This window comes from Podarcis gaigeae (assembly GCF_964106915.1).
Source record: "Podarcis gaigeae genome assembly, chromosome: 7".
NCBI lineage: Eukaryota > Metazoa > Chordata > Lepidosauria > Squamata > Lacertidae > Podarcis > Podarcis gaigeae.
Window position 1 is genome coordinate 47272558 of NC_139683.1, and position 15973 is coordinate 47288530.

General features: G+C 42.0%; 1 protein-coding gene across 8 annotated transcripts in view; it reads right to left on the bottom strand.

The window, feature by feature from the left end:
- Positions 1–15973, bottom strand: part of DLGAP1 (DLG associated protein 1) — a 287890-nt gene that overhangs the window by 15851 nt on the left and 256066 nt on the right. For all 8 annotated transcript variants that reach the window (XM_083748326.1, XM_083748327.1, XM_083748324.1 and 5 more), the window contains 2 exons: positions 11830–12203; positions 8933–9021 (listed from right to left, as the gene is read on the bottom strand). In XM_083748326.1, coding sequence (XP_083604452.1) covers positions 8933–9021; positions 11830–12203 — 463 coding nt within the window. The remainder of the gene's footprint in view (positions 1–8932; positions 9022–11829; positions 12204–15973) is intronic.

Genomic DNA, 15973 nt, shown 5'->3' on the forward strand with positions numbered 1-15973 from the left:
CAGAACAATGTTAAAATTATTTATATTTACACGTAGATTTGCCGGATGTTAGCAAAGAAATGCACTGCTTTTTTGAATCGATATCTCATCAGATTTGCAGGCTGACTTAATTTTGTGGAAGTTTTTGAACAGACAGGTACATAGCTTCTTTTTATAATCTTGCACATTTGTTTCATTGGTTATTAAAGGCAGTACATGTAACTAAGGGCATTTCTACACGGCAGTTTATTGTGGACTTGGTGTTGTTGATACATTCAATTTTTCTGCAGTGCCTACACAATATCATGCTCATCAAAATGCCATCTCACATCTTTGCTCCCCATTTAAGTTGCATCTATCATTCCCGTGTTAGTTTTTTGTTTGTACATGTTGGATTTTTCACGGCAATGGCAAATCCGGATTAAACAGGGAACAAAGATATGGGATAGTGTTTTAATGAACATAATGTGTCAACACAGCAAAAGTCCTGCATTCGTGAGCAGCACTGAGCCCGCAATAAACTCTTGTGTGGAAGTACCATAAGTTTCAGTCTGGTCACAGTGATGTTCCTCCTGGACCTCCCAGCATATCAGATGATACTCCTCTTAGCAGCTTGTGTATATGTGTGTGGTGGATTTTATCAGGGAAAGGGTTTAAACACCTTTTGCCAGGATAAAACATGGATCTTCTACCTTCCTCCACACCTTAGCTTTCTGTTTGGTTTCTCCTGAAGTCGGCCAAGAATTGGAGTACTGACCTGCTTCCCCACATGAATGCTCTGCCATTGTTAGTGCAACATGACAGCTGTGAAGATTACACACCCCACCCCAGTGTGCAGAAGACTTCCTCAGTCAATAGCTGCCTGTCTATGGATACCCTTCCCCCCGGAGTAGTCTTCTGCAGTCTGGTGCCTTCCAGATCTCTTGAGACGACCAACTCCCATCAGCCCTAGCTGGCGGGCATCAGGTTAGTATAGGCTTCCCATGGCTCCAACACTTCAGCTATAGGTGCCAGCTGAAGCCCCACCTTTTTCAACAGGCATTTTGATGCTGGGGGGGGGAGGGCTGCTTAAATCCCAGGTGTTAACAAATTGCTTTCATTTTATTACCGTTGATAGTTTTTATTGCTTTACTGTCTATGGTTTTATATATTTACTGTTGTAACCTACCCTGAGGTCCTAGGATGAAGGGCAGGATATAAGTTCTAAAAATAAAGTACTCTGACTTTACTGACAGCCCAAGTGTTAGATTTGTGTGTGTGGCATCTTACACAGAACATTCTCTCTTTGCAGTGATTTGTTTGGTTCTGGGCACAGAAGAAACACTAACACCTCTGCTCATTTTCATTTTTCATTTGAATACTGTACTGAAGTTATCCAAAGGCCGAAATAGCTCTTATTTCGGTGAAGTGCAATAGTAGATAGAATGTGTTTCTTCCCTTTGCCCTTATTTAAATCACATACTCAAAAGGAGAAGAAAGTTGCAGTGCAAAACAAGGGTAAGTTTTCCTGGAACTGGCCATTTTCACCTCAAACAGGAGAAGTGTGACATGGAAGTACAGCATGTTTCTTCCTTCTCAACTTGTTTTAGCTCTATGTAGAAATTCTAGGCTGGCCTAGGTGGGACAAAGAGGCAGTGCTGATAAGGTACAGATAACCTGGCTGTTTAGTTCTAGAGAAATAGTACAATGATAAGTGGCAGCAGGCCCAAAAGAAAGCCTTGTCTCCTTTGAGGCATGACTCATCCTGCTGATGAAAAGCAATATTGGCAGACTTCAAACGCTAATCTCACAGGGCAAAAGAGCAGGGGCCAGGAATGTGGATCTTTAGAGCTGTTGTAAACATGGAGCAATGAGCCATGGTGGTAGGAAGGAAGGAGTTACTGATCAGTATTGTACAAGGCAAGGCAAATCTCTGGCAGCAAAGCTGTTTTCAGCAGAATAAATGTATCTGACATACACAAACTCAGTGTCCCCCCTTTGCTCAATAGCATAGACTGAAGCCTTTATCATGCTGCTGCATGCTTTGAAGCACAGTGTCAAGTAGTGCAAAAATAGATTATGTAACTCCCATTTGCACAGACATGCTGCAGGTTTGGCGTAGGAGGCTTCTCTTTGTTTCGTGTAGCTTGTATTTGTGGTGTGCTGCTAACACTGCACTCCTTCCTCCTCCCCAGGATCCATAGGTGGCATGAAAACTCAGTGAACAATTACGTTTCTTTAATAACAGCAATCTTAAAAGAATTGGTGTGCATGCAATGCCTCTCACGTAAACTGAACTCTCTTTATGCCCTCCCCCCCCCCGCCAGTTGTATATCTTACAGTCTCTTTCTGTTTGACAAGTCCAAACACATAGTTTCTGAGTAAGCCACTCAGGGATTCCTTCTCACAGCACCTATTCTTACAGAGCTTAATAATCGTGTTCGACAAACAACATAGGAACGAGGTCTTGGGGGCTGCTTTCTTGGCATACATGCATGTACATTGCAGAACTGGCCATTCTGATTTTTCACCAAGCACAACAACTCAGTTGTGAAACTATAAAGCTCTGCTTTAAGGAGGGGGTGATACAGGGCCAAAGACACTGCATTTTAAAGTTTAGGGATACACCCTCTCACTCTGTTCTAAGGCTAAATTAGTATTATCAAAGAAGTTTCTGTTCAGCACATAATGAGTGACCTAGTTTTTTTTTTTTTTGTTCCTTTATGTTTATTTAGACAGCTCCGTGGTGCAACCTTGCTGGGTGGACTACTCTTGGCACTGGCCTGTGTAAACATATATGCCTTCAAAAGAAGCAAGGATCTACAGTGGAGATTAATGAAACATCATTACAGCTAAATAGTTCAAAGGAATGGGAGTTCAATGACAATGTCTTCAGATGCACTGCCTTGGCAACCATAACGTTCAGAGTTTCTTTGCTCGTTAATTTATACTCCAAGAAAGCAGCAGTCCTCCAGCCGCTTCTAAGATGGCCATCCTACACTGTTATTGCCATTTTATGGCTAAAGAATAAGACAGTTGAGCGGCTGAATAAGAATCAGACAGCTGCTGCTACTTACAACAAGCTGCTATTTGAATTGCTCCACAATGACTTGCTCCCTGATCTAGAATTGTTCCTGAGCAATCCTACACTGAGGCCTATGGTGAGGGAATTCAGGTGGCTGCTTAATGCAGAAAGGAACAGCAGCCCAGCACTTGGCTTTTCTGGGATTTGTTGCTGCCACGTTCCCCATCGCATCCCACCTCACTGCTGGGCTGCCCAATAAGCCTATCACAGTCCAGTCTTCCAATATCTTTAAGAGGAAGGGGGAGAAGTCAGGTGCTCAGCAAGGAGGAGGGGAAGGGGAGAGGAGAGGGGGTATGCGCCCAGCAGCAGGGATGGGAAGTAGAGGGGGTCAGCCAGGTCCCCCTGAAAGCTGGAGCTAGCCATGGCATAAACACCACATATATAGTTCTTAGGGGAAGGTCCCTCAGTTTCCTTGCTTACGTGTGTTAAACCTCAGTCGCTTTGTGCTCATTTGTACCCTGCAGGCACAAGGTGTAATAATTACACCCTCAGAGAACTATGACAGTTACCTGGCCTAAGGTGCACAAAACCATGAAACCGTAGACTGGCTGAACCAGTACACAACACAATACAGCGCCTGTTCTGAACAGCAGCCGCTGGTTTATTTGCATGTATTCAGTTCTCTGCCTCTCCTTTTGAGAACCTTGTTTACATTTTTAGTCAAAGGAGATTTTCCTTTGCACAACAGGTGCTGAACAACTTGCAGATGGTTTTGATTGTATTAATTATACACTGTTTATCTTGTTACCTTGAAATTTTAATTATGTACAAATTTATGTAAACTGGCTGTGGCTTATAGCTGAAACAAATACATTTGAACTGAACTGATCTTACAGATGGCAAGTAGGAATTGTACTGGAGGGTAGGATCAGCCTGCTTCATTACTACTTAGAACAGACGGTTGTTGCTGGATTGATACCAGATAATGAGAGAAACAAAACAGGTAATGCAAAACTTTTTATTGGGGAAACTTCAGTTGGTGAAAGATTTGCAAGCTGCTGAGATGTCTACAGTTCTTTCATTTGATGGAGCTGAGGGCCAAACTAGATGTGATGCTAAATGCAGAATTAAAAACACCAGCAGGTGTGTGTGTTTTAAAAATGAAAATAAAGGGCTCATGTGATATGTGTATATGTGATTTTTTTATCAGGATCAGAGCATGCAAGGAGGGGAGGTTTACCTCTTCTATCCTCAGCTGTGTGACCCAGTTTATTAACAAACAGGGAATAATATACAATAAACATACCTACTTGTACATTCACCAAATCGTTGAGACTTACTTTTGAGGACTAGACTGTAAGATGGGACTGCTAAGCACACACAAGCACCTTAGAAGCCTTTGGGACTGTGTTTAGGGTTCAGCCTAGATAGTTCAGTTGGTTTAGGGTGCCATGCTGTGATTCTAAGCACAGTCAGTTGGACGTATGTGCCACTTAAATGGAAGCACTGAGGGTCACTGGGAACTCAAGCTGTCTTGAATGCCCAGGAGAGCTGAAAGCAGGATATGAATGGAATAAATAGATAAATTTGTCAGTGCAAAAGTACATATGGGGTATGCTGTAAATAACTCCTTTCAAAATATTGTACCAGCTAGTCATGACTATCTCACTTTCACAGACTTTTTTTTTAAAGTATTTATGCGGTAATACACTGTTAAATTGTTTACACTTTCAAGTGTTGAAATAGCTCTTATTTCCCTGAAATACATGGCAGTGGAAAAAGACTGCAACTTGATAGAAGGTATTTATATCCAGATAACTTGTAGCTGGTAGAAATAATTTATCATCTAATGAACTCAGACTGCAGATGTACAAGTTTCAACAAAGAGGTGATATGCAAGAAGGTAACAGGTCACATTTTGACAGATTTACTCTTATGATTGAATCAATATATGCAGGAAATCATGTGAGTGTTGTTAAGTGGAAGACTACCAACATTTTTCATCAGAGATGTTCTTTTGTCCCAAGCAAGGTGTTTTTTTAAACCAACCAACCAACCAACCAACCATCTAATTTTTAAATAAAAAAATTTAAAACATAACAAGGAGTCAGCAAGAAAACTACAAGTAAAAGAAAAGAAAAGAAGAAGAAATCTAGAGAGTCCCACATGATCACATGTGAATGATCATACAATGACCAACATTTTTGCTTACCTTTTGAAAAGATATGTTTCCTAAACTGTGATGTAGTAATTATATAGTGTTAGACTAGGTCTGGGAAGATCCAGGGAACTTCCAGACAGTTGCTATTTTAAGGTGGGTTCCAATCACATTCAGGGTGCACAATTAAAATTTATTGAGATGTCACCATTATAATTTATTGGATGGTCTTGTGCGACCAACCTGCTTCCTCAAAAGATCAGATGCTTTTGTGAGAAGGAAAATGATGGGATCATGCACTGGGAATCTGGTGAAATGCTCTCTAACCTCTACACACAAATGAAACAGAATGAATGCTCAATAAACAGATCATCTGGAAATCCCCTCCACAGTTCAAATCTCCACTCAGCTATGAAGGTAACTGGATGACCATGAGTCACCCATTATCTCTCAGCTTAATCTACCTCACAGGATTGCGGTGAGGGAAAAAACTATGTACACCTCCAGCACTGGAGGCATGGGAGAATATAAATGAAATCCTTCCTTTCTTTCTTTCTTTCTTTCTTTCTTTCTTTCTTTCTTTCTTTCTTTCTTTCTTTCTTTCTTTCTTTCTTTCTTTTTTTAACCATCAATATAGCTTGCTATTCTCATCTTAACCAATTCTTCTTAAGGCTTACTTTTGTTCTTCTTGCCTTCAGCAAAAGGCTGTGTATCATGACAAAGGAAGTCTAGAGCAAACTCATGACTGTTATATTACTATGTCTCTGAATACTAGTTGCTGGGAATCCCAGGCAGACAGAGTGCTGTTGCTCTCATGTCCTACTTACAGTCTTCTCACCAATGGGTCAGTGTGAGAACAGGATGCTGGATTAGATGGGTCATTGCCATGATCCAGCAGGCTCTTCCTATGTTCTTATGTACTACTTTGGGGAAGGGAAAGTCAAAATGAGCTAAGAAAAACTTGTTTTTCATCTGTATATATATGAAAATTAAGATGGAAGGGTGGGATCAACTCATGATGATATCACCTCCACACCATCTTCAAAATATAGACTTGTGAATCAGTTTTTAGGCAGCCAGGTGTAGGCTAGCCTGTAGCATCTAGAATACTTTTATTTCCAGGCTGAAGATTGGTAACACAGGAACCTCCAGGCCCAGCCCACCCATGAAGCAAGCTGAAGAGACTGCCTCAGGCATCAGGGTCCACCAGGGCAGCAGATCCTGATGTTTATCTTTCTTTCCCCAGTGTAAATCTTCCCTCAACTCTTCTTCCCTGGCAGGAAGGAAGATGCAATTTTGGAGGGCATCTCAGGTGCCAAAATATATTGGGCTGGCACTGGGAACCTCCCACATTTCTGTTTAAGCACTTCACTGCTCAGTCGTATGTACAGTAAACAGTATCCCGTCATACACAAGGTAGGTGTGATGGTGCATGTGGGTTGATGCAGTGTTCCACTGCATGGGCATTACACTTACACTTAAAGTACCTTAAAAGGGATAGGGGAAATGTACAAAGCCACAGAACAAACATACACCATATTGCTGAAATTACTCAAAAGAAGAACAGAGGCTAAGAAGAAGATGTGATAAGGCAGCCTGCAGGGGACGACCAATTAGAAAGCTAAAAATGGCAAAGCCTGTGAATTTATTGCATTTGTTCGTTTTCAAACATTGTTACCCTGAAGTTAAAATAAGACCAACACGGCTACCTACTTGAACCCTAAAGTTAGACCACGAACGCCTTGGTTACAGTAACCTGTTTCCTCCCTTGCTTCTGTTTGGTGATTTACATAGTGGTTTTCTAAACACGGTTGTTTTGGGACCAAAGGCAACCTGAAAGCCATTCTCTATGGACCCATATTGATGGAGTCTGGTTGTCTTTACTGGGGCAGGAGGTGCACATGAATTCTGCACATGCCCAACACTTAAAGCAAATTCTGGAGCTAAATGCTGGCTCAAAACAAGTCCCTGTTGGCAACTTTGTGCATAACGACAAGCTACCTGATCAATATATGACTGTATTGAAACAGTGAGGGTTTCTAACATATTTCCTTTATTAAATATGCACCCAAAGTGGCCTTGCGCTGTGTCTATCTGCACATGTTAGATTTGAGGCAAGGAAAATACATTCCATTTACAAGTCTATTATTTTAAGCGAGAGTGATTTAAATTCATTCTGCTGTGCTAACAAAATGCATGAGACCCCTAAGTGGCAATGATAAGCTCTCTGTGTACTGGAGGAGCTCATCTTCTGACAAGCCAGCTTCAGTCTCTCATCAATCAGTAGTTCCCTTATGGAAGTACGTGGCTGGTTACAATTTGCCTCTGTGCTTAATTATAGCACTAAATCCCCCGTTTATCACCACTATCTAAAATCACAACTCTTTAAAGAGACTGTACAAAAACAAATCATTTTAAAGGGCCCAAAAGGCAACTCTCGCTTCTTGAATTTATTACTTAAAACGTTATAAATAGCAATACAAAGAACACAAGAACAGGCCTGCTGGGTCAGAGCAAAGGCCTGTCTAGTCCTGCTTCCTGTTTCCCACAGCAGAGAACCAAATGCCTATGGGAAGCCCACAAGCAAGGCATGAGTACATCAGCTCTTTCCTGCTGTCATGCCCCACAGACACTACTTTCCAAGGCATTGCTTCTGATCCCAGAGGAAACATACAGATACCATGACTAGTGTCCACTGATAGCATTTTCATACAAGAATATATCTAATCCCCTTTTAAAGCCACCCAAGTTAGTATCAGGAGCTCTTCTAACAGGTAGTAGTCATCTCCACACCTTGTAGCAGCAAATTCTATAGCTTGGCTATGCCATTTGTGATGAAGTACCGTATTTTTCGCTCTATAACCCGCACCCGACCATAACACACACGTAGTTTTTAGAGGAGGAAATTCCGTAGGCATGCCACCCGTAGGCATTTCCTCCATAACATGCACAGACATTTCCCCTTACTTTCTAGGAGGAAAAAAGTGAGTGTTATGGTGCAAAAAATACGGTACTTTATTTTCCCTGTTTGTAATCTCCTACCCTTTCTCTATCTACTTCCACTTTCTCAACACCCTATAATGTTGCACGCTGCACAACTTTATTTGCCTTTTTCCACCCTAAGCCAAAAAGAATGGGTGACATAACCCATATCATACTGCTAACTGAATATATATGTGTGTGTGTACCGTATTTTTCCGTGCATAACACGCCCCTTGTATAAGACAACCCCTATTTTTGGGGACTCCAAATTTAGGAAATGGGGGGAGCTTTTGGGGGGGATTGCCCGGAGTTGTTGGGCTTTATGGGGGGGTTGCCAGCCGCCAATCGCCTGTCCACTTGCCGCAGCAGCAGCCAATCGCCAGCTGGCCACCAACCACCCGGCCAATCGCTGATTACAATCTCCTGCTCTCGGCTGCCACCAATCAAACGTCTTCCCTCTGCACTATCTGTGTATAAGACGACCCCCAATTTTTAATAAGTATATTTAATTAAAAAACCTCATCTTATACATGGGAAAATATGGTATAGATTTCCTTTGGGAAGGGCTACAGTGGGCTTTCATTATGTTTGTTGTGTCTTTGTTTATTTTACCATAGGATCATGTCACTACTTGCTTTTGCCAAGGATGCACATATTAAAGAATGTCCATCAGAAACCCACCGTTTTATGAAAGCACAGTTGATTAGTGTGTTTGTGTAATTTAACACCAACATTAAATTGCTTCCCACACCATCAATATTACTGAAAAGACAGTGGACTGTAAAATATCAAATTAATATTTTGCTTACCACTTCTCCTCCTCTACTTGAACACCTATGGATTGGAACTTACTGGTTGCTCTGTTTTCACTTGAACTAGAAGATTCCTCTCCATCAACCTAATAGAATAACCAAATGCAAACAGAATTAATGGCATGTGCATATTATTATTCAAGGGCTTTAATGTCTTTCAGCACTTTTTCCACAAAGCATTGTTACAATTCCTTTTAAGGATCTCTGCATCAGATTAGCTGAAATCTATGAAAACTTTGGAGTGGCCCTCCTTGTCATGCTCCAATAGCACCTCCAGAAGATCCAATAGCATCTTCATTCATTATCCTTATCTGTGTCAAGAGGCAGTATGGCTGGGCACCTGCTGAAGGCGACACCACAGCAAGGCCCTACTGACAAGAGCTCACTGGAACTGCTGCCCCTCTGCTTCACCTTTGCAACCTTTGCATTCACCTGCTTCTTGCTCTGACCAAGAGGAAATAAAGAAGCAAATAACAGCAGTGAGGAAAAAGAGGAGTAGCTGACACTGCCTGCTTGATCATTTGCTCTGTCACACTTTTCATTTTGCTAGTATATCACTGCCCTGTGTATTGTTGAAGTGCTCATTTGCTCTGGCAGGCAAGCATGTGACAGAAATGATGTGGCAGAAGAGGAGGTGGAGGAGCAGTAGCTGTCAATATTGGCAGTGATGAGGTAAACCAGGCATAGGCAAACTCTGGCCCTCCAGATGTTTTGGAACTACAATTCCCAACATCCCTAGCTAACAGGACCAGTGGTCAGGGATGACGGGAATTGTAGTCTCAAAACATCTGGAGGGCCGGAGTTTGCCTATGCCTGAGGTAAACTCACTGAGCTCAGGGTGCCTTGCCCAAAGACCCCTACAACCCAGACCCAATACTGGTCTGTCTCTTGATGAAATTTGCCCAGAGACTGTACAGAACTTGTAGCAGGATCCTTAAAACAGTGACCAAGCATTACACTGCTCGGTACCTTTCTGAAAACTTATTTCCTTCACTCTGCTGCTTCCAAAGTCTGAGAGGGCCTTCTCAGTGGCTGCTTTCTCTAGAGAAGTAAGGCTGGCTCCCTCCTTGTTGTCCTTCTGCATGCAGCTGAAGACTTTCTTATTCCAACAGGCTTTTGGGAACTGACTGCTTTTAATGAAAGGAGGGCTGGTGCTGTGCTATTTTTATGGCAATAGAGGGGTTTTTTCTACTTCCTTATTTCCAGTGTTGTCACTTGTGTGCTACTGTACAGCTTGGCTCAACTGGAACTCTGCAAATGGCCTGGAATTATGGGTTTATTTACCACATCTAATGCAAGTTGACATCCTTATTTGGTTATTAGTTATCATGAGAATTATTAGTTTAAAAAGCATCTTCCAACAAGTCCCTTTCTACTGGTGATTGGATTAAGTCTAAACTTACATTTCCTGAGACACATATTCACCTTTCCCCATGAGTCATCTGCTGACAGTTCCCTCAGTCATCCAGCTGTGAATTCTGACCCCTGTGATCTCCCTACCACTCTTCAGTGGTAAAATTGTGCTGTGATGCCTGTGGACAGTTCACTACCCCAACCATCTGTCCCTTTAATGTTCCATCTACCCAATCCTCTCTTTTTAAACAAGATCACCCATTTTGTGTTACAGTGAACACACATCCTTACAAGTGGGCACCATTCAGCACCCACTTTGTTCAGTCCTGTAGTTACTGTGCTCACTAAACTGTTGCTTCTCCAAGGAAGCAGAATTCTTCTTCAACGTAGCTAGGACCCTAACCACACTGTACCAGTGTGCTTAGAGTCCCAGACTAGAACTGGAGAGACCAGATTCAAGTCCTCACTAAGCCATGAAACTCACTGATTGACTTTGGTTCTGAGCTTATGCACACTTATTCCTTTGCCCTGATCTTTCCAGGGTTTTTTTCTTGGTTTGTTTTTGCCCCGGAGCTTTTCACGTGAAAACTTGCTCTTTTGAACTGGAGCAAACGTCAATTCGGGTTTTCCGTGGACTGACATTTGCTCTGCTGAGCTTTACAGAGTAAGTTTTCATGGGAAAAGCTCTAGAGCAAAAAAGGAAAAAAAGAAAAGGGTGCTTGGGCGGGGAGCTTTAAATCACAAACCAGAGGAAATGTAAGCATGGATAAGCCCTCCCTCACTTTCTCCCAGCCTAATTTCTAATACAAGGTTACTCTGGATGCGAAATTGGAGGCAGGGAGGGGGAGAATGAATGAATAAAATACTACAACCGTACCATGCAGGGGAAGAGTCCCGTATATGAAAGCATCCCCAGGTGAAAACTGCATCTGACATTACTACTGGCCACTTTGGAGAGAATGCTAGTCCTTGCACATTTTACAAAATCATAGAACTGAAGGGTTGGAAGGGACCCTGATCAGATGAAAGTTTAATTTATTTTAAACAAGGGTGAATCAGACAGATCCTATCCTTGTGACCTCCCCTGCTGATTTAACAGCTAAATGGAACAATGCTGCTGCATTCAAGTGAGTAACAGTTGTTATGTGATGCATGAATAAGCAGTGACAATTCAGCTAAACTGGCTGAAAACATTTCTCTGGTGATAGTGCAGTGTAAATCATTGTTTTACACATTCTCTTTCAGTGATTTCATTCATTTCATTCATGCTTTCCTGACTCCTGCTGGGTTATGAATCAGAGCTTTAGGCTTCTGTGTGCTAATTCAAATAAGCAGAATATATATATATATATATGCACACCCAGAACTACATCCTTACATCTTATATGCTTAAAGTTTAGCTAATCAAACCTGAAGGTTTGTAATGTCAGATGCAGTTATTTGGGTTATGTAAAATACAGCAGAAATAGAAAAGGATTATCAAAGGAGAGCAAATAATGGCACTACCAGTTACGGTGCAAGCCTCTGCATTATATCTGTACCTGTATTCCAATGGATAGACATCTGTTTTTCTTGAAATGATCTCTCTTTCTGTCATCTGCAGTAACAGTGGCAACAGTGGTGGTGGTGGTGACAGTAGTAGTGTTGTTGCCCATATGCTGACTGGCAGGGCCATGGATCTGTGCGTTAGCTGCTTCAATAGCAGCTGTCAGTGCTTTCATACTGTCCAAGCTTTCTGTAGAGTTGCTAAGTCCTGACTGACTGATAATATCTCCCCTTTGCCCATGTCCGTCCATGTAGGCGTCTTGAGCAGATTCCGTGCTGCTCTGGGCTGTGATGGAGATAAAAGGTTTGGTGGAGGTTCTTGGTGGAACAGGAGGTGGTGTCTTCTTATAAGTGGTAATGCAAGAGGAAACTACACAAAATAAAAACAAATCATAATGTAGGTAGACAAGCTAAGCTGCTAGTTATTTATTCTCTTTCTTCGTTTTAAACCAACAGTACTGACTCAAAGCAATCAAACTTCACATCAGAAAGAATTTTGCTATTCAGTTTTAAGAAACAAAATTATTCCTAGGTTTATTTTTATTTTTTTGCATCTGACCACATGAAAAGTTCCAAAGACAGACACATCATTTCCTTGGTTTACCAGCTGCTTGTATTCCTATATAATTGGTTGATATTAAGAAAAGAAGAAAGCTGAAATAATTAAAATCCTTTCTCTAGATTATGAGTAGCTAACCTGTGACCCTCTAGATGTCATTGGACTCCAGCTTCCTTCATTCCAAGTCAGCTGAACTCAATGGGTCTTCTTAATAGACATGAATAGGATTGCAGTCTTAGAAATGAAACATCTTATTTACTGGCTAGTCCAAGATATTACTAGGTTAAAGACCTAGCAGAAAAGAACTTAGTTAAATGTCAGGAATTATGGGAGTTGTAGTCCAATAGCATCTGAAAGGTCACCGATTCCCCATCTCTGAACCATAGCATTTACACCTTTTGCATGCAAATTAAATTTAGATAGACATCATCTATATATATTGCTGAAAAGGAAAATTAAGTATTGCATATTCATAAATAACACATTACACAAATTGCGACACATCAGTACTTTTGAACACTGGGCAATGAATTAACAGGAAAATCCACTATTGGGGAAAGGGGTTGTAAGACTGTCAGAATGTGGCATGCTTTAACTTGCAAAAACAGGATTCAAGCCATGGAGCACTATGAAGAAAAGCTATCAGCATTACAATCCTATAAATACAAACTCATAAGTCAGTTTCATTGAGTTCAATGGGGTTTAGGTAAAAAGGTAAAGGTACCCCTGCCCGTACGGGCCAGTCTTGACAGACTCTAGGGTTGTGCGCTCATCTCACTCTATAGGCCGGGAGCCAGCGCTGTCTGCAGACACTTCCGGGTCACGTGGCCAGCGTGACAAGCTGCATCTGGTGAGCCAGCGCAGCACACGGAACGCCGTTTACCTTCCCGCTGGTAAGCGGTCCCTATTTATCTACTTGCACCCGGGGGTGCTTTCGAACTGCTAGGTTGGCAGGCGCTGGGACCGAACGACAGGAGCGCACCCCACCGCGGGGATTCGAACCGCTGACCATGCGATCGGCAAGTCCTAGGTGCTGAGGTTTTACCCACAGCGCCACCCACGTCCCTTCAATGGGGTTTACTCCCATGTAAATATGTCCAGGATTGCAACTTTAGATGCATAATTCCATGTGAGTTATGTGGTGGCTTAGAATTCTACACCTACCTGGCCTCAGCCATGTGAGCAGATACAGTGGTACCTCAGGTTAAGTACTTAATTCATTCCGGAGGTCCGTACTTAACATGAAACACTTCTTAACCTGAAGCACCGCTTTAGCTAATGGGGCCTCTTGCTGCTGCCGTGCTGCCGGAGCCCAATTTCTGTTCTCATCCAGAAGCAAAGTTCTTAACCTGAAGCACTATTTCTGGGTTAGCGGAGTCTGTAACCTGAAGCGTATGTAACCTGAGGTACCACTGTAGTTTAAATGCTGTAACTGAAAAAAACATGCAGATGAGGCAAATTACCATAAATTTGTTTTAATTACAAAGACATATTCATTTCCAACTCAAAATATGGCATGTAGGTGAAGGCCAGATACAGACTGTTTTTGAATTCCATTCTCTGAATGTCTCTTGCACTCTCTGAAGAGTCTCCACATTATGCTCCTTCTACTTCTATTTTCATCTTCCACAACAAAAGCCTTGGTCAAATATTCCAAAGTAGAGAAGATGACCTTGAACTCTGGCAGTTAGCATGCATTCTCCCACCCATGGTAATCTTTCCTCAAAAGGTGGCTTTGAACTCACCTCCTCCTGCTAAAGTGTTTTCCTGGTTTATAAATTTATTATTTATTATGACAAGAATACAAGGAAAGGACAGAAAAAGGTGAATCTAACAGATTCTCCAGAAAGATTCTCAGTGATATGATCAGGCATGGATTAGCTTTCATAAATAATATGTTCAATAAATTTTACATGCTAAAACAAAGAAACAGGGAGGGGAAAGGCACAAAGGAAAGATTGTTTGAAACAAGTTAATGCAAAACCTTCCTTTCCTTGGAGTCACATTTGTGCAGACTGAACCAACAGCAGAAGCAGGCAGGCTGCGAATCATAGGTGGTGGTGGTGGTGGGGGGAGCCCCAGGCTCTTCATTACTGGAAATGATGTAAACTACTTGCCACTCCTTTGCTGAAACTACAACAAAACAATGCTAAAGACACGGCCTTCAGCACATGCTTCTAAATGTCAACGCTAACTGGAGGTCTTAAAGTGTTCGTGGTGAGCCAGTGAACTGCGTGCTTCGGTTTTATTTCCAAACACTCCAAGAGCCTAGCAACTTGAGACATGGCAACATGTCGGTTCTTTAAAAGGCATTTCATTTTATGTTAACTGCAACATTTTGAGGAAAAAATAGAGTTTTACCACAGAGACCAAAAGAAGAAAAGATTTGATAACTTGACACTTTATGTTTCTGGGCCAACAGCAGTTGCCAAGTCCTGCAAGGCAATGTGCAGTCTGCAAAGAATAAAGAGTTTCACATCATTACTGCCCTGGATAGGGAGAAGACGGTGGCAACGGTGGTCAAAACAAATGCCAGCCAGACTGATTTGGCTGAAACAGGGAGCCTCAGCAGAGAAAACTGGGTTCCACTTCAGTTTGGTATATGGCCTCCAATTGAAGAACCTTAAGCAATTCTTCACTATTCTGGCTCATCTCCTATTTAATAAATTGAGAACGTCAGCAGTCTGCTTCAGTGGTTGTTGCAATGATAAAAGAGGTTAGGAACAGCCCTTCAAATGTTGAAAAGGGGAGAGGGGTACACTTGACTTTGCCTCTGCTATCATGCATGCCAGCCCTGCCCCCTTGCCCTGAACTCTGAGCATGAGGGGAGATTCCTGTTGGCCAGCTTTGACTTAACAAGGAACCTTTGTCACACTTCCGTTACCTGATGGGAGAATATTTATCCCAACGGAAAAAGGGGAGAGGGTTTCTTTTAGCAACTAATGGTTGCAAAGCACTTAGTCATGGAACAGGAATTTAAAACAAGGAGTGCCAACCATAAAGCACAGAAGGAAGTGAAAGAGCAAACTACTTCCAGGCTCGCTTAATAGTTAATAACAAGAGTTAATAACAAAGGTTGCACTGTAAGTGTGTTTCAGCATGTTCTACATTCTCCAGGAAGCAAAGAAAAAATATGATATTGGAGTCACAGACTATGTAGTTACTCCACAACTGGGTGATCCTGAAAAATAAGACTGACAAACACACAATTGACAGGAACATAGTGTTATGAGTAGGTGATGGGGAGAGGGGTAGGCTGTACATCTGCCCCCTACTTCTAATTCCTGGAATAGTCAGCCTAGCTTCTTCCTGAGGTTATAGCCTAGGACTAGGCTATGGGCAGGTTATTAAGGGAACAAAACATCTCAACCCCAGGGGGTGAAAACTATGGGACCCCCTCCCTTAACTGGATGATAGTTAAAAAGGCATCAACATAAATGGGAAATAAATTCAACTAGTCTAGAAACATTAACTCCGAGATTTTTAAACCTTCAATATGCCCATCATTATGATAGGCAGAATATGCAGGAGGAAAGGCATTGTAAGCAACTGAGAAATGCAGTGAAAACCCCAAGGAAAAC